The sequence below is a fragment of the Caretta caretta genome, chromosome 11 (genome assembly GCF_965140235.1).
Source record: "Caretta caretta isolate rCarCar2 chromosome 11, rCarCar1.hap1, whole genome shotgun sequence".
Classification (NCBI taxonomy): domain Eukaryota; kingdom Metazoa; phylum Chordata; order Testudines; family Cheloniidae; genus Caretta; species Caretta caretta.
Genome location: NC_134216.1, coordinates 21,592,989 through 21,611,337, shown reverse-complemented (window position 1 = coordinate 21,611,337; position 18,349 = coordinate 21,592,989). Strand labels below are relative to the sequence as shown.

The 18,349-nt window shown below is 39.1% G+C and overlaps 1 protein-coding gene across 7 annotated transcripts in view; it reads left to right on the top strand.

Moving 5' to 3' along the window:
- LRP1B (LDL receptor related protein 1B) overlaps positions 1–18,349 on the top strand; it is a 1,334,345-nt gene that overhangs the window by 879,370 nt on the left and 436,626 nt on the right. For all 7 annotated transcript variants that reach the window (XM_075117809.1, XM_075117811.1, XM_075117812.1 and 4 more), the window contains 4 exons: positions 4,372–4,503; positions 5,960–6,187; positions 10,589–10,763; positions 11,328–11,422. In XM_075117809.1, coding sequence (XP_074973910.1) covers positions 4,372–4,503; positions 5,960–6,187; positions 10,589–10,763; positions 11,328–11,422 — 630 coding nt within the window. The remainder of the gene's footprint in view (positions 1–4,371; positions 4,504–5,959; positions 6,188–10,588; positions 10,764–11,327; positions 11,423–18,349) is intronic.

Below are 18,349 nucleotides of genomic sequence, written 5' to 3'. Positions count from 1 at the left end.
CATGCTCAAATAAATTGGTTAGTCTCTAAGGTGCCACAAGTACTCGTTTTCTTTTTGCGAATACAGACTAACACGGCTGTTCCTCTGAAACCTTTGGTAGTAATATGATACTGGGTTGGTTCCCACATAATTCCTTACTTTATGAAGGGGAAGTTCCAGTCTGCAACCCAGTATCTCCCTCAGTTCAGTGTGAGCTATTTCCCTCCTGTCTGCAGTTTCCGGAGTCAGTTAAAAGCTGTAGCGCAGCCCCTGCTAGCCACAAGCCCTTGTCTGGCCTGCTGCCAGATCTGCTGTCTCCACTGCAGCAATCAAGAGGTGGTTCACTTTGCTCCTGACTTTTTTTACCGGCTTGCTATTTCACCTGTTTTTCCAGGCAGCAGTGAGCACTCTTCTTATTTCCTCTTCTCTTGGATCCATTATTTAGCAGTGGCATGGTCTCAGCCTCCCAGAGTCAGCAGTGCAGCATCTCCCTGCCAATATCTTTCCCCACCTTCTGCCACTGCGCCTACAGACATGGCAAAACTGTCACATAAACAGCAAACTAAATCCAAGCAGTAGTCTATTTGTGAACTGTTCCCTGCCTGTTCTCAGCCAGCCAACGCTTGCACTGCTAGGGCATGGGACTCTGAGCTGGACAGGAATGTTGAGTGCCTCCCACCCCAAGAAGCTGCAACTCCAACACACAAAAGCCTGATCTAGAGATGAAGAGCAGAGAGGGGAGAGATGCCAAGGATGAGAAGGATGTTCAGCAAGTCATGCCAGCGGTAAGTGCTGGGACAGAATAAGACCAGAAAGAAAAACCATTAAGGGGCTCCAGGTTCCCACTCAAGTCCTAAAATGGATTCTAAATTCCTTGGAGAAAGAAGACTCAGCTGCCTTTCTTCCCAGCTCAAATTTGGGATCTCCAGCAATTAAATCCCATCCCTTGGGCAGGAGAACTGGGACCTGGATGGGGAGTACTTCCTTTGCCTCTTCAGGTGCAGTGAATGGGCAGAAAGAATGAGAGGGGATTCCTTGGTATGTTTGTCCCTCCTTTTTATTCACTGAAAAACATTCCCAGCTAAGAACCAGGAGCCAAAGAGTCTATATGAAAGGACATTCCCTGCTGTTTTTTTCACCTGTTTAAACTTCCTTTGTCTTCCCTTTATGCTTGATGACTCAGTGGACTGCTTAAATGCAAATTTACCAGAGCACACATTCCTTTGTTTAGGACAGACCTTTTTGCCAACATCTGTATGGGCAGGGCTGTGGGTTTGGAATGTGTTAATAACACCATACAAGGGAATCTTATAGCTCGCATACAATGTTGCCACACACATTTTACCAGCAAATACTGACCAGCAAATCATGACTTTTTCAAATGATACCTTAAAGGTCATGCTTTGTACAAAGATTATTACAATATTATGTAGGGTGTGAATACAGGGGTGTGTTCTGTCACAAAAACCCTGCATTGTCCTAGGATATGCTGTTTTGGGAATCTCTATATCTATATACATATAAATAGTTAAGGTGCCAATAGATGGTCTATAATATGTAGCATAATTTCTGGGGGGGGGGGGGGGGTTAGGAGCAACAAAACTTGCTCACTGCAAGCAATTTCTTTCGGCAGCTGTTTACATCCACACAACATTATTTGAACCAAAGGGCTGTTTAAGTTTATTTTGAAAAGAGTGATGATTTCTTGAATTGTGTTACCTGTGAAAAGTCTACTTAGCAATAATGTAATCAACAGCGAATTATGTTATTTGAATTCAGAATTGATATTATTTGGGGTACTTTCTCTGTAAACTAAGATTGGCTTAGGAGACCCCTGAAAATAATATAAAAGATTTGGCATTTTTGCAAATATGTGACAAAGCTTTTCAGCAGCTACAGTGCTGGTATGCAGAGAGGTCAAATTGAGTGGGGGGGAAACTATCAGTACTTTCCTAAACACAGCTTGCAGCCTAAGTTGTGGTTTACAATCACAAGTGACTATACAGATCTTCATAATATGATCATCCTTCTTTTATGTGGTTCGATCACCAGTGAAATAGTCAATTGTTCACTTTTAAATCATCATAATTGGACTACAGATTTAGTACCATAGTAAGACATAGTTCACACCCTTTCACTGACACAGTTCAATAGACGCAGTTCACATCTTTTCACTGTTGTGTCAGGCTTTCATAGAATATCAGGGTTGGAAGGGACCTCAGGAGGTCATCTAGTCCAATCCGCTGTTCAAAGCAGGACCAGTCCCCAACTAAATCATCCCAGCCAGGCCTTTGTCAAGCCTGACTTTAAAAATATCTAAGGAAGGAGATTTCACAACCTCCCTAGGTAACGCATTCCAGTGTTTCACCACCCTCCTAGTGAAAAAGTTTTTCCTAATATCCAACCTAAACCTCCCCCACTGCAACTTGAGACCATTACTCCTCGTTCTGTCATCTGCTACCACTGAGAACAGTCTAGATCCATCCTCTTTGGAACCCCCTTTCAGTTAGTTGAAAGCAGCTATCAAATCCCCCCTCATTCTTCTCTTCCGCAGACTAAACAATCCCAGTTCCCTCAGCCTCTCCTCATAAGTCATGTGTTCCAGCCCCCTAATAATTTTTGTTGCCCTCCACTGGACACTTTCCAATTTTTCCATATCCTTCTTGTAGTGTGGGGCCCAAAACTGGACACAGTACTCCAGATGAGGCCTCACCAATGTTGAATAGAGGGGAACGATCACGTCCCTCGATCTGCTGGCAATGCCCCTACTTATACATCCCAAAATGCCATTGGCCTTCTTGGCAACAAGGGCACACTGTTGACTCATATCCAGCTTCTCGTCCACTGTAACCCCTAGGTCCTTTTCTGCAGAACTGCTGCCTAGCCGTTCGGTCCCTAGTCTGTAGCAGTGCGTGGGATTCTTCCGTCCTAAGTGCAGGACTCTGCACTTGTCCTTGTTGAACCTCATCAGATTTCTTTTGGCCCAATCCTCTAATTTGTCTAGGTCCCTCTGTATCCTATCCCTATCCTCCAGCATATCTACCTCTCCTCCCAGTTTAGTGTCATCATCAAACTTGCTGAGGGTGCAATCCACGCCATTCTCCAGATCATTAATGAAGATCTTGAACAAAACCGGCCCGAGGACTGACCCTTGAGGAACTCCACTTGATACCAGTTGCCAGCTAGACATGGAGCCATTGATCACTACCTGTTGAGCCCGACAATCTAGCCAGCTTTCTATCCACCTTATAGTCCGTTATCCAGCCCATATTTCTTTAACTTGCTGGCAAGAATACTGTGGGAGACTCTGTCAAAAGCTTTGCTAAAGTCAAGGAACAACACGTCCACTGCTTTTCCCTCATCCACAGAGCCAGTTATCTCGTCATAGAAGGCAATTAGATTAGTCAGGCATGAGTTTCCCTGGGTGAATCCATGCTGACTGTTCCTCATCCTTTCTGCTGACGTAGGCATACATGACAGTATTAATTTACATCGGTGGTACATTATGAATGTTTTCTACAATGATAACAGCTAGAGACCTTTTTATTGTCCCTTTAAACAAAAACTTAAGATTCTGGAGCACAAGATGGCAGCCACTGAGGGGGAAAAAAGTAATTGGCTGAGCACCTGAGAACTTTCACCATTTTATGACAGAACTTGGGCGCCTTTAGGTTTTCTTCAGTGATGTTTCATACTTTCCATACTTCTTATAGTGTATTTATTTATTTAATAGGTTTACCTTTTTATTTTTCAAAAAGGAGTATATAGATGTTTGAAAAAATGATATTTTCAGAGAGTTATGGATCTCATTACTTTAAATATATTGAAGACATTTTTTTTGCTTGGAAAATATTTCTTGATGCTGATTGTTTTAAGAAATAAAAGAGCATTTTCCTGCATTGTACGGTAGGGTTTTATAAAAACCTTGAAGATATTCAGTCATTAAAACCTTATGTATATATTACAAATATACCTGGTTTTAAACCCTGTATTCAGACCAAATTCCTCCTTCTGCTGTTTACCATTCTCTTTGCAATTTCAGTTGGAGAGGTTGTTGTTCCCTTCCCTTCCTCTGTGTGTGTGTCTGTGTGTGTCTGTGTCTATGTCTGTGTGGTGGTGTTGCTTATGTACCTTGGTTGGCTGTTTCTTTCCCCAGTATTTTTTTGTTTTGTTTTCAGCAATGGATGAAGTGATCTCTATTTATGTATGTAAAGTGCTTTGTAATCATTTATGATAGACGTCGACAAACACCATGATATAAATGACATTAAAAGGAGTTGTATGGTTACATTCTCTGTGCATTGATGGAAGATTGATTCCTGGCCCCAGGAGGTTGTTTTTATTTAAACTCTTTATTCTATCCAGTATTAATATCTCATTATATAATTCCAGCTCCTAATCCTTGTGCTGCTAACAATGGCAGAGGTCCGTGTTCTCATATGTGTCTGATCAATCACAATAGAAGTGCTGCATGTACATGCCCTCATCTGATGAAACTGTCCATAGACAAGAAAACATGTTATGGTAAGTTTCTTATTTTTTCTTGGGAACCAAATTTTCTTTGATTTTATTAGCATTGAAATTTTAAACGGGGCAGAATAGAGCTTAATAATCTTAAAAATGGTCTGTACGGTGCTTTTTAGTGATAGTTTTGAAGGTATACCTACTTTTTTGAGAGCGGATAAATTATTCTAATATATGCAGTGTGTGGAACTTTGATATTTATAAACGTTCATTTTTTCTGTTGCTTATGTATGTATGTCGTGTGTTAGTAGAACTTATCTCTGTAGTACAGGAAGATTTATAAGTGTAAAGTGCAGCATCAGAAAATGATGACATAAAAATACTTAATAGCTTTAATCTCTACCTGCTCTTCTTCTGAAGTCTTCTTAGCATAATTTTGGGGGATTAAGAACTAAAATGAAGAACACGCATAAAACAGCTAGCTTTGCAGGGGGCGTGTGTGTGTGTGTATAAAGATTATAAGCAAAGCTTTATAATAGCCCCAGAAATGTCAAATAATTGTGTTCATTATTTGTAAAAGCTTTTAATGCACTCTTCTTTGCAGTACCTAAATAGGAAATCTCTAGAATAATATTTTGCTATACCAAAATATGTTAAAGAAAACAAAATTTACCTCTGCAATTCGTACACTGACGCATTTCTCTAAAACATTTTAAGTAGTTTAGAGACAAGGAAAACAGGTTCTGTTTGTCCTTGATATTTTCTATTCATGTATCATATATTAACATTATTATTATGTATTTTGTAAGTGGATTCAGCTGAACAATGGGCCCCTTCTTTGTTCTCCCCATGCTTCTGTCTCATCTATTCGTAATCAGTGCAGACATTGGAGAGCTTCTTGTAACTACTTCTATTTGTAATTCTTTCCTGATGTACATCAGTGATTTTCCTGAGATTTCAAATGCCATTTGGTATTACAAAGATATGCAAATAAAGAACTAGATTATTATAACACTTAGGGCAGGTCTACACTTAAAAAGCTCCCATTGGCATAATTAATTCTCCTCTGCAAGAGGCGCTAACTATGTTGATGGGAGAAGTCCTCTCATCGACATAGGGCTGTCTACACCGGGATTAGGTCAGTATAACTGCATCACTTAGGGGTTTTCATACCCCCGAGTGACATAGTAATACTGATGTAAGTTTGTACTGTAGACCTGGCCTCAGGGAGCTAATCGTTTTAAAATACTACTTCCAGTCTTTTCTTTCTTTGGAATCCTGCAAGACTACATTGATATAATCGATTAAGAAAAGATTTTAAATATGTGTAAATTAATACGTATTACTTCTCTATAGTATCTTGCTACACATTTTATCCACAGATTTGCATACAAGATATTGTTCTTACATCATTGATACAAACTTTGCTTAAAATTTGTAAAATAATATTTAGGTGATAACTTTGAATCCAGTCAGTTGTAATTAAGGAACAAAATATTTTCCTTTTTTTGTACAGAAATGAAGAAATTTCTTCTTTATGCAAGACGTTCAGAAATAAGAGGTGTGGATATAGAGAATCCATACTTCAACTTCATCACTGCCTTCACAGTCCCTGACATTGATGATGTCACTGTCATAGATTTTGATTCAGCAGAGGAACGCTTGTACTGGACTGATGTAAAAACACAAACCATCAAGCGTGCTTTTATTAATGGCACTGGTTTGGAAACAGTTATCTCAAGAGGTGAACAACATGATGTTTATTTAAAAGTAGTAGTCATTCATTATAATAAATATGCATGTGTACTAACTATGGAATATTTAAATTTGTCCACATTTCTTGTGATTTGTATTTTAAATGGATTACAGAAAATTGGAGCAGAACAATAATGTTTATTAATAGGCCAATACTAATTTAGTAAGACCATAAAACATATATGCTTTCAAATATAATTAAGATTTAGCTGGGATATATAATATTTATTAAAAAATTAAATTTGTTTTATCTAACAGAACAAATGCTGCCTTCCTAGAAAAGTTAGAAAGGAGAAAATTAAAAACAAAAAGCAGGAAAAAAATAGTGTACTGAAAATAGCTTTACATTTCATGCATTTTTATGCTCCATTTCATAGTCAGTTACACTGACTTTGGGCAGAAAAGATGAGTTCCCTCTGGACCATTGTTCTTGCCTAATTGTCCCCACTCAGATATATTTTGTGAACCACAACCCGAAATTCAAATACAAAAAATACAAAGTGGCAGTAACTTTGGGGTGATGCCTGCATAGTTTACACCTTCAAGCGTTGTACTCTATATGGGCTTTAGAATGTTTGTGATATCATCATGATTAATATACCTGATACTTTCTTCCAGTGTGTCCAGGCTTCAACTGATTGGATCAAAAGGTTGCACTCCTCAACAATGAACGTTCATTGTTGAGGAGTGCAACCTTTTGATCCTGTTTCCTTCCATTACACTTGGCCTGTGTCAGTTTTCTGGCTGATTGATGCTTCAATGCTGTATTGGTTTTTCTCTATTTTCATTATTGGCCAACTCTTCTTATGACAGTAGACAAAGGAAACTGATAAAAAGACAGTATTTTTCTTAGATGACGTAAGTGTGTACATGAACAACTACTAAGTCATTTGTCCAGAAAAGAATCATGATTGGCTAGGTGCATAATGCATCCTCAGTTGTACTCCTCATCCTTCTGTAGAAACACCAATATCCTTCTTTAGAAATACTGATATTCCTAATGCTTACTGGGCTCGCTGTGCTTCACAAAAGTTGATCTCCAGTGGGAAGCATCAAGCATTTTGACATCAACCACTCTGGTGCAGGTCCAGGGAAAGCCTAGACTGATGGTTTCCCTGCCATCCTGCAGATAATTCTCCTCACAAAGATGTAGGGATCTCCTGAGCTGAGTTGAGGTATCAGTGCCCTCCATTTTTGTGTGCCATCCTTCTAGTACTGAAGGGTGACATGTTTCTTTTTCCCCCCCACCTAAGTGAGGTATTGGCCCTGAAGAGCACTCTGCTTGCCTTGAGAAGTTCCAGTCACTAAATTCTCAGCATTTGATTCCTGTTTGTGTTACACAAAGCTCGTACATTCCAGGAGGCAACAACAGAAATACTTTCAGATTTGATAGCACACAAGTAGATTGCACCGTGCTGTTGTGAAGCATCAGCACTGTGGATGCAGAGACTGCATTGGCTCTGGGTTCTGAACTCTGCTGTCTCCACCTACTCAGCACCAATATTCACCAGTACTGATGTTACTCCATTTGTTGGCTTCATTAGCAGTTTTGGTGCAACCAGTGTCAATTCCTGTACTGGGAACAGCCGGTCTCCTGTTCAGCAGCAGGTCTCCTCTCCTCTGTATGAACACATCATTCCAAACCACCTGCTTGAAATCAGGAGGGCCAGTCTAATGAGGACTTTCTGTAGGAATATGTATCTATTTGAAAACTGAAGTGATGGTTGACTCCTCAGAGGCAAAATCCAAACAAGAACAGTACAAGGATAATAGCACTTCTGTTGAGGGTTCTACATTTTCTCATTTTATGATCAAATAAGTAATATTGAAGGCTTTTCTTTAGCTCCTCTCCAGACAGAGCCAGCTTCAGGTTTTTTGCCACCCCAAGCGGCGAAGAAAAAAAGAAAAACCCGATTGAGCTGCCGCCAAATTGCCGCCGAAGAGGAAAAGAGGGAATGAAGGACCCGCTGCCGAATTGTCGCCGAAGACCTGGACATGCCATCCCAATAACTCAGGAAGTGCCTCCACTTTCTATTGGCCGCCCCAGACACCTGCTTCCTTCACTGGTGCCTGGAGCCGGCCCTGTCTCCAGACAATCCCAAAGACAAAGTTTGACAAGTAGAGAGACCATGCTCTCCTTTGCAATATGCCTGCTGTGTACTTGTATTATTTTCTGGATCAACTGGTGAAGAAATGGCAGCATTTTCATTTAATTTTGGATGTTGCTAAGTTCGCTGATATATGTGTTTTAGGGAGAATGTTGCTCTGTTTCCCACTGTCTTCATGAATCCGGTGATGAAGTCAACAGTGGCCAGATCAAAAACCACACAGACTCTCAGTTCTGTATGTTGGACCTGAACTGAGGTACTGGAATTCTTCTAGAAAAAAAGAGTTTATCAGCAAAAGTGGCTGAATGCCAGAAAAAATTGAGTTGTTGTATAAACTATTTAATAAAAAAATGCAAAACTTGTCAATGAATTTGATGAGTAATGTATTGTCTTTCTCTTTATATCTATCTGTCTTCGGCAGTGGCTACAGTTCATATTGCAAATTACCTTTCCTTTATAGACCAGATGCAATTTGACCTGAATAAAAAAGCTTGCAAAATCTATAATGCCAGAACATGGCTTGAAATCAGCTGCATATGCTCTTTGATGTCAGAGATAAAGCAAAAAGGTTGAATGCACAAGAATTCAGTTCAAGGGTACTTAGCAGGGACTGTCATTGTGTTCAACTTCCTCAGATACCAATGAGTTTTAAGCCCCATTTCCAAAAGGAGCAAAAGTTTCCAAGTTTCTGAAATATTTCCAAGCATATAGCCAGTTTAGCAATCTCAGCTTGACAAAATCTTGGAGGGAGACCAAGAATCAGTTTTCCTTTAAAGTATTTTCTGCATATTCCCACTTGTGGGCAAAGAGGACTCGTACTGCAGTTTCAGCGCCTACCGGAAAGCTGTGATATTGGGCCGTATGAGTAGATTCAAACATTTGGAACAAGGTGATAAAAGTGCCTTGTGGCTCCACTTGCCTTAGTCCCTTCTCTTTCTCAGTCAGTTGTGGACAGAAGAACTGTGCTGCCCCTGGACCTCTGGTCTTTCATCAGATTTCTCTAATATACCTTTTTATGGGTATGCATTGGTTTAGGGTTTTTTTTTTTTTCAATAGTAGTTTTTAGATTGATAATGATAGCTCTGGCATCATGGCCAAGTAAGACCTTGAAACATATGGATTCTAGAAGTGTGTCTCTTGCCTCTATAGTTTTCCTGAATTTGATGTTCATATCCAGTGTCTCATCTAACTTGAGCATAGTCATTCCCAGTTTGGTGCTTGGTTTACTGGGCTTTTGTGTCTGAACCTGTAAAAAAAAATAGTAGACTTTGGTGCTGGCTTGTCTCAGGAAGGAGGCTGTAAGAACTTTGGATGTGGTCCAGGTTCAAGGCCGTTGTTCTGTTCAGGGCCACATAGTATGCCATCCTTGGCTTCTATGTCCCACAGAGGGAGCAAGCTGAAGCCTTCATTACAGGGACCAGCACCTTTGTCAAGAGCCTAGTTGGAGTCCTGTTCTGGAATTAGGTACTACAACACTGGCAATGCTATATCTATCTTCCTACATTACTGGTGCCATGGAGCCCTCAGGTTTGGAGTCATCCTTAGTGCTTTCTTTGGCTCTAGTGCTGACCAGAGTCACTGAATCTGTATTTTTGGTGCCAGGGAGCTCCTTGACGCTGAGAAAGTAGGGAGAAACAGCACTTCTGGAACCGTGCTGGACTCCCATGGAATCAATCAGTGCAGTTGGGCTCATTGTTTGAGGAGGCCTTTTAACAGCCTGCCTATGAACCATCATCCCCCTCAGAGTGAGCATGAGGTTTCATCACACATCATGATTGATTTTGTATAAATTAACTTTAAAAATAGAAATTAATTTCTGAACCTGTTAAGGGAGGGTGATTTTTTTTCCAAATCATGTTTGTCAAACTGACGCTTTTTAAACAGCACACCTGTTGCAGAGGTATTAAAACCAAACAAATAATGTTTTCCCCCTAAGCTGGAAAATGCACTAACAGTTATACAGTTTATAGTTGGTTATTATCCTTGGATAATACGATTGATGTCTATTTTTTACTCCTCAGTGTTTGCTGAGAATTATTGACTGTGTAGTGCAATTTCAGTGTTAATTGTTGCTGTAGGCTTTCATCTGGCTCATCAGAACATTAACAATTATTCATGCTTTAACAATGGTTGATAAGTGAATGAGATTGCAATCTTGAACAATTTTGCTAACAAATTAAAATATAAATTATTTTTCCCTAAAACAGAAAATAATTTATTTGGAAAGGAAACCAAATGAACAACCTATATTCACTTTTAATTTGCTCTTTCACATTTTGCAGATATTCAGAGTATTAGAGGCCTTGCAGTGGATTGGGTGTCACGAAATTTGTACTGGATTAGCTCGGAGTTTGATGAAACTCAAATTAATGTGGCACATTTAGATGGTTCTTTGAAAACCTCAATCATCCATGGAATCGATAAACCCCAGTGTCTTGCAGTGCACCCTGTCAGGGGGTAAAGTATGATTGTTCTTAACTGGTGGGATTTCATAAAATATATGGAAAGATTCCTTGTATTTGTCACTATGTATGGTGGCTTTTCAGTACTTGCTTTTATTTTTAGGACTACTAAGAAAAAAATTGAATAACTTGGATTTGACAACTCATTTTCTCAGTCTTAATAATACAGATAGATGTTATTACAATTATTTCTGACATTTTATTAACATGCCTTATATAATTGCAGGCCAGCAAGGGAAAAGAAAAGTCTGTGTGTGTACGTGTGTGCACACAAACAACCATTTGTCTAAACTTAGGGAAAAAGCATACGTACAGGTGCTAAACTTGCTGATGTCTATTTTATTTGTACTAAATGCATGTGCTTCAGAACTTTTGAACAGAATTTCTTGCACTGAATACAGAAGACTTTTATAACAAACCTTATGAACTAGGTAGTACAGCCATTCATACTGTAACAACATTGTATGTATTATTCATTTGATCATCTTTTCAAAACAGACACATTTAGAACATGGCGTATATGAAACCAAATTTTCAATCAATCTTGTTTCTTGTTAAGGAAGCTTTACTGGACTGATGGGAACACAATTAATATGGCAAACATGGATGGCAGTAACAGCAAAATACTCTTTCAGAATCAAAAAGACCCAATTGGTAAATATTGCTTTATGCTATTCCTTTTTATTTAAAATTGTTTTAATAATGAAATTATTTTATGTGATATTTAAAGTGCTGTGTTTCATGTAGTATGTATCAGTAATATAGAAATATAGTAATATAGAATATGCAATATACATGTATGTGTCATTATTGTATTTAATCCTTTTAAGGCGTTTGGTCAGAGTTCACTGCCCATTGGAGTCAGTGGGAGTTAGAGTAGATTGTTATAACTGTATGAACTGCATAAAGGACTGTAATTAACAGTATATAGGCTGAAGTTGAAATTAATTATCCAAGAGGCATATTCTTGTATCCAACAAAGACCCTTGGAAGTCTTTGAATATAGTTTAATGGGTGTGTTTCTGTCATGGGTATAGGAAGGAAAGATATGGGGAACCCAAGCATGAGGCTCACAACCCTCGATGCTCAGTCTGGAACATATCTCTAAAGGGTTGCCTGCACCGATTGCAGAAGTAAAGGTGTTGGATATGTGACTTCATGAATCCCTCCCATTTGTTCCCCCTGAAGAGGTGGTGTTCAATAGTAGAGCCGCTTTTCTGGTGCTGTGTGAAATGGTAGGGAAGTGGCCCACAGCTCTGCTCAGAATCCCATCTTTTTGATGAAAGAGAATTTGCCCCTTAAATTTTAGTTCATAGAAAAGGATAGAAATAGAAGTAAATGTACTATATATAACTGCTTTTTACTAAATGTTAATGTTGCTTAATGTGTGCCATTGATGTAATATGTTAACATTTATTTTTAATACTGTTGATATATTAGCTAGGATATAGTATCTGAGAAACTATTAACATTATGACTCTTTTTGACAAAATTATCTGCTATCATGTTTTATTCCTATCTTGTGTGATGGTGGGTCATTCTGTTTTCTTTCTGGTGATTTCATTTCTTCTGGGTGTTTAAATATCCCATTATTCATTTTGTCTTTTTGAACATAAGTCTTATAATTAGAGTGTTTTTATCACATATTGTTTTATGGTATCATATTTAGTAAGCATGAATATGCAAAGTAAGCAAGAGAACAAATTACTGAAATAATTAAATTGGCATTAAAGCAAATGCAAAGTGCTTTTCATTCTGAAACCAATCTTTGGCATTTCTCTTTTGATACCTTTTACGTTTTAAGAATATAAATTAGAGATGATTCAGTACAGGCACTTTATTGCCAAATCCTGGAATAAATCTTACTGCACAATCCAGAGAATAAACCTCCTATGGAAAATATTCAACAAGCCTTTACCCTCACACTTGTATAGTTTCACCTGTGTCATGAGACACAGAGATAAATTATGCACTTGGAGAGAAAAAGGTAAGTTCAAGAGCTAAATCTGCTATGGTATACAAGATAATAAAAAATAGAAAAGGAATAAGTATGCAAGATTAGGATACTATTTGATTGCAACCTTATAAAGGTGGACTAAATGTGGACTACAGAAGTTTCTTCAGTGTTTATCTGAATTGTGCAGAACACTTTACATTGACTGAATATGATCATAGGGTCATATGCCCTTCTTGAGAAGACATGCAAAAAGGCAATTTGTATTAACGAAGGCGCAAAGCAAGCTAAACTGCATGTGTGGGTGAAAGGAAATTGGTATACTCCCGCTGCTGGATGTATAGCAGTATTGCCACATCTGCAGCCCCAGTGTTACAAAGATTTACTCTACATTGGTCAAAATCAGTCCCCACCTCAATGATCAGTCTGACAACTTTGGCTTGATTTAGGATAATTATCTTTTGTAACTGGTTTGATTTTTTGGTTTGTTTTTTGGGAATTTTTACACGTGCATTCAGTAGTGTAATAACCTTAGTTGAGGAACATTTTAGAACATTTAATGGCATAGTGTTATCTGAATAGTTTCTGACAGATGTCCTGCAGACCAGTGGCTCTCAGCTTTTCCAGACTACAGATTAGGAGTCTCATTTGTCTTGCATTACCCCTAAGTTTCACCTCACTTAAAAACTACTTGCTTACAAAATCAGACAAAAAACTACAAAAGTGTCACAGCACGCTGTCACTGAAAAATTACTTACTTTCTCATTTTCACCATGTAACTGTAAAATAAATCAATTGGAATATAAATATTGTACTTACATTTCAGTGTATAGTATATAGAACAGTGTAAACAAGTCATTGTCTGTACGAAATTTTAGTTTGTAATGACTTCGCTAGTGATTTTTATGTAGCCTGTTGTAAAACTAAGCAACTATCTAGAAAAGCTTAGAAATATCTAAGCAAGGCCTCTGGTATGCGTACTCCTGGTTGAGAACCACTGCTGTTGACAGTGCTTAGTTAAATAATAAGGTCCTGGATGAGCTATTGTGGGAAACTTTTTCTTAGTAATAACCCTCCAAATATTTTATTAGTAACCTAACAATAACAGATATATAACAGACTAATCTAGAATGAATAAATTAACTCTTTGTGTTATCGATGGGCATGTTGGATCATGCTAGTGATTAAACTATAATTGGATGTGTTAGTGCAAGACCATTACAGCAGGAAAACAACATATAGCAAAAGAGGGAAACATAACTTAGAATAAAAATTATATACATATATAACATTGGAAGAATGTTATTAAGGTTGTGGAGACATGCACCTGAAAGTTGGTGAATGTGAGAATGAATGTTGCCCATGCATTTCTGTATCAAATGCTGAAGCAAAATGGGGAAGCATGTGTGCAGTGTTATAGAATGAGAAGGGTCTGTAGCATGCTACCAGAAACAAGCTCTACTACTAAAGTCACAGGAGGAAAATGGTGATTTTAAGCATCTTATAACTGCCAAATCTGTGTGGATTTTCACAATGCCAGAAAAAGGCACCCCTCCAATCCTAGGAGTTTTCCCCCTACAACATTTCAGAGTGAAAAGTGGTCTCAAGAACCTTTTTAAGGTACAAAGTGTTAGGCACCTTTAATATGGGGTTTGCTGTCATACTCCCTATAATGTACTTTTTACAATAGTAGCATGTTTCTTGGAAATCAGGATATGGTTGTGAGGAGAGAAGACAAGGACAGCATAGGGAGAATGAGAAAAAAAATGAGAAAAAAATGAGAAAAAAATGAGAAAAAAAACATTATACAAAAAAGCAACATAAAATGCAATTTCCATGTTCACTGGACAAAGACAACATGGAATGTTGGGTATGAGCTGAATGGTGTCAGGTGCATTAGTATTTTAAATTGCAAGAGAGAATCAGTGGTGCTAGCTGAATGGGAGTGGAGCAAAGGAAGCCAAGCTTATATGACTAGAGAGAAGACGGGCCTCAACAGAGCAATTGTAAATTGACAGTAACAGGAGGAGTGGCTGAGCAGAACAGTAGAGCTGAGTTGGGGATGAGACTTGCCACACATTAGAGTAATGCCTTTGTGGAAATGAGGGTGGAACCAAGCAGAAAATTTCAATTTCTTTATTTTTGACTTTAGAATCTTTATCTAGCATCCTCATTTTTTTTAAAAAAAATCCCTCTTTCAAAAGTTCATTTCACTACATTAGTTATTTTGCATATTTCTCTCTAGGATGTTGAGCGTAATTATTTAGGTTCATTATTACTCACTGGCTCAACTATAGTTACTTCTTGAACCAACTCCTGCATATTACTTAGTACTAGCTAGTATTCTCTTGTGTGCTTGTTACAGGTTAGCTGGCCCTTGAGGGTGGTAATGTTGTCAGCTTGCCAGAGACAAGCTCTGCTACAGAAAGAGCCAACCCAGATCCACCTGGGGATAACTGATTGCCTGGGCAGTAGTTAAATAGTTCAGGAACAGCTGGGTCTTATAACAGGTGATGTGGCCTCAGGCAGGAGAGAACACAGGGAGGAAGTACCTGGGGAAAGAATTCCCCAGGGGAGCTAGCTAGGAAGCTACTTCCAGTGGGGTCTTCTAGAGAAAAGAGCTTCCTGGCCAGAGGAACAGTCCCCAGAGTACAGAAAGACAAAGTTTCCAAAGGGAGGACTTCTCAGGGAGTTCACCAGGAAAGGAAGCCATGGAAGAATGCTCCTAGGTGGGGGAGGCTCTGAAAGGGAAGAACTACGAATGCCAAGGCTCAGCAAAACCATCAAAGGACTTTACTAGGTAGCATGTGAGCCCCAGATCAAAGGAATTGTGTGCTGTTCTGAGGAAGGGTTATCACTGTTTGACCCCTGTGGGGACCATGACTCAAGAGGAAAGACCCTTTCCCAGCTAACGACAGAGGCCTGGACTCTGGAAGAGGGTTCTGGGTCAACAAGGCCTCACTTGTATGAGACATGGACATAAGTGGGGTTAATAGACTACGGTTAACTGAGTCCCTCCCCCCCTCCAGCGAGGGTACTGGGGCGGAGGCCTATTTATGTAATTCTCTGCCTTTAGATTATATAAACTAGATCTCTGAAGGTACATAGTTCAGTATACATAAGCCTTATTGGATTTACTGGGTGTCCAGTAGGGGAAACTCAGGCAGAAACTTAATTTTAGCACTTCATGGGACCACTGCAGGGTGCACCAAGGGTGAGGGCCCCCATTACAGTGCTCTAGAATGATTTGTTCCAAGAAGTAAAGAATTAGCATACGGAATATATGAATGGCCATACTGGGTCACATCTAGCCCAATATCCTGTCTTCCAACAGCGGCCAATGTCAGGTGCCCTAGAGGGAATGAACAAACAGGTAATCATCAGGTGACCCATTTCTTGTTGCCCATTCCCAGCTTCTGGCAAACAGAGGCTAGGGACACCATCCCTTCCCCTCCTGGCTAGTAGCCATTGAGCAATTATAATGAGAATTAATTTTAAAACTGGGCTGTAATTTCACAAAACCTGGCTTCCTTACAAGAGTTCTGAAACTTTTGGTTAAGTCAGAGAAAAGCCTTTGTAACATCCTGAATGGAACTCTGAATTGCAGCAATGCTCAGAAATATTCTTTTGTTCTTTCTGTTACTATTTGAACATATTTTATATGCAGATTCACTGGAGTTGTTTTTATTTGGTGAAAAGAAGATCCAGTCGTAGACTGGCTTATGTTGCTGGCTTGTCTTCGAAACTATGTTTGCAACATTCTTGAAACAGTAACCTTGTATTTTATGAGTTTGTACTGCTACAGAGTGAGTAACTGAAGCCTTCAGGCAGTTTTGGCTGAATAACTTTGTTTCTCTTAAGAAGAAAGCAGCATTCCAAGCAATCCATTGTTAAACTAAACATTCCCAATTACTATTTATTGCTTGGTTCAGTTGTACTAAGTACTCAGAGCTGTTTACACTTGGATTTAAATTTACTAATTGGAGCTATTTTCATATTTAAATCAAAATTCACACCAGGCAAATACATGTCCAAATATATTAAAATCAAACTTGCATTTGTCAGTCCAATATATCCAATATAGAAATCCCCTCTCCAATTTTGCCACCTGTTGTAATTATTAATTTATCCTAATTTCAATTTCAATCAGTTGTTTATGGGTACAACCATTAAGACCATCATTAGAATGTTAAGAGGACAGAATGTCCAGAGAATGATAAACTCATGTATGAATGGATTACCATAGGAGTATTTAGTTTACAAAAAACTTCTTGAATTTATTGCCTAAAGCAGTGTTTCCCAAACTTGGGACGCAGCTTGTTCAGGGAAAGCCCCTGGCGGGCCCAGCCAGTTTGTTTACCTGCTGCGTCCGAAGGTTTGGCCGATCGCGGCTCCCACTGGCCGCGGTTCACTGTGCCCGGCCAATGGGGGCTGTGGGAAGTGGCGCGGGTCGAGGGACATACTGGCCGCCACTTCCCACATCCCCCATTGGCTGGGCACAGCAAACCGCAGGCAGTGGGAGCCGTGATCAGCCAAACCTGCGGACGCAGCAGGTAAACAAACCGGCCGGACCCGTCAGGGGCTTTCTCTGAACAAGCGGCATCTCAAGTTTGGGAAACACTGGCCTAAAAGATGGTGGGTTCAAGTTGCATTGAAGTGCAGATTGGTGGAGGAGTGGCAAACATTCTTCCAAACAATATTTCACCAGGATGGAGGCATAATTAAATTGATCCATATGGTTGGTTTTCATACATAAAATTGGTTTTAAATTAGATAACAAATGTTCCCTTTTCTTTCCTGTTTACTAGAACTCCAGAATCATCTTACCTAAGAAAGTTGCTGTAAAGATTGCCAAAGAGTGTCCTCCTTAATCGGGATAATGATAATGCACACATGCAGAAATCCAAAATATTCTCGGTTTCCAAATTGAAGCATTTTCCATTGAGAGGGTTTTGTGGTACACCACACATTAAATAGTGTGTATGTGGTGTGGAGGGTCATTGTAGAAATTCAAGTTTTGTATTTATTTGTGGGTACAGCTATACCAGAGGGGGAAATTCAATCCCCAAGAGGAACAGGTAGCATTACCAATGCTGCCCTCCTCCTTGGGTTATTCTGCTGAGGATTGGGAGTGGCAGGTACAGAAAATATTACAAATAATACAGATACCTTCCAATTCTACTGAAGAAGAAAAATGGAGAAAGAGAAAGCAAAAGTAAAAGCGGGGGGATATTGGCCACTATGAACACTCAGAAGCACCCAAGGAACCATTAGGTCCCCAGATTATGAATATTGGTAGTAAAAATAAAGCAAATGCCTCTATCAAAGAAGCCAAAATTAACTCTTATCTCCTGCAACTCTTGTTTCTCCAACTCATCACAATTACCTCTGTCTTTATATCAGTTGAATCACAACATTGGGGGGATCATCCAATATGTGATCTCTGGTAGGTTGTGCAAGTTGAACCACTGTTCTGTCTAGATCTAGAGAAATGGAGACACAACTGAGAGCCATTAGCATACTAAGTGAGCTGTAGCTCACGAAAGCTTATGTTCAAATAAATTTGTTAGTCTCTAAGGTGCCACAAGTACTCCTTTTCTATTAGCATATTTATAACACTATACACT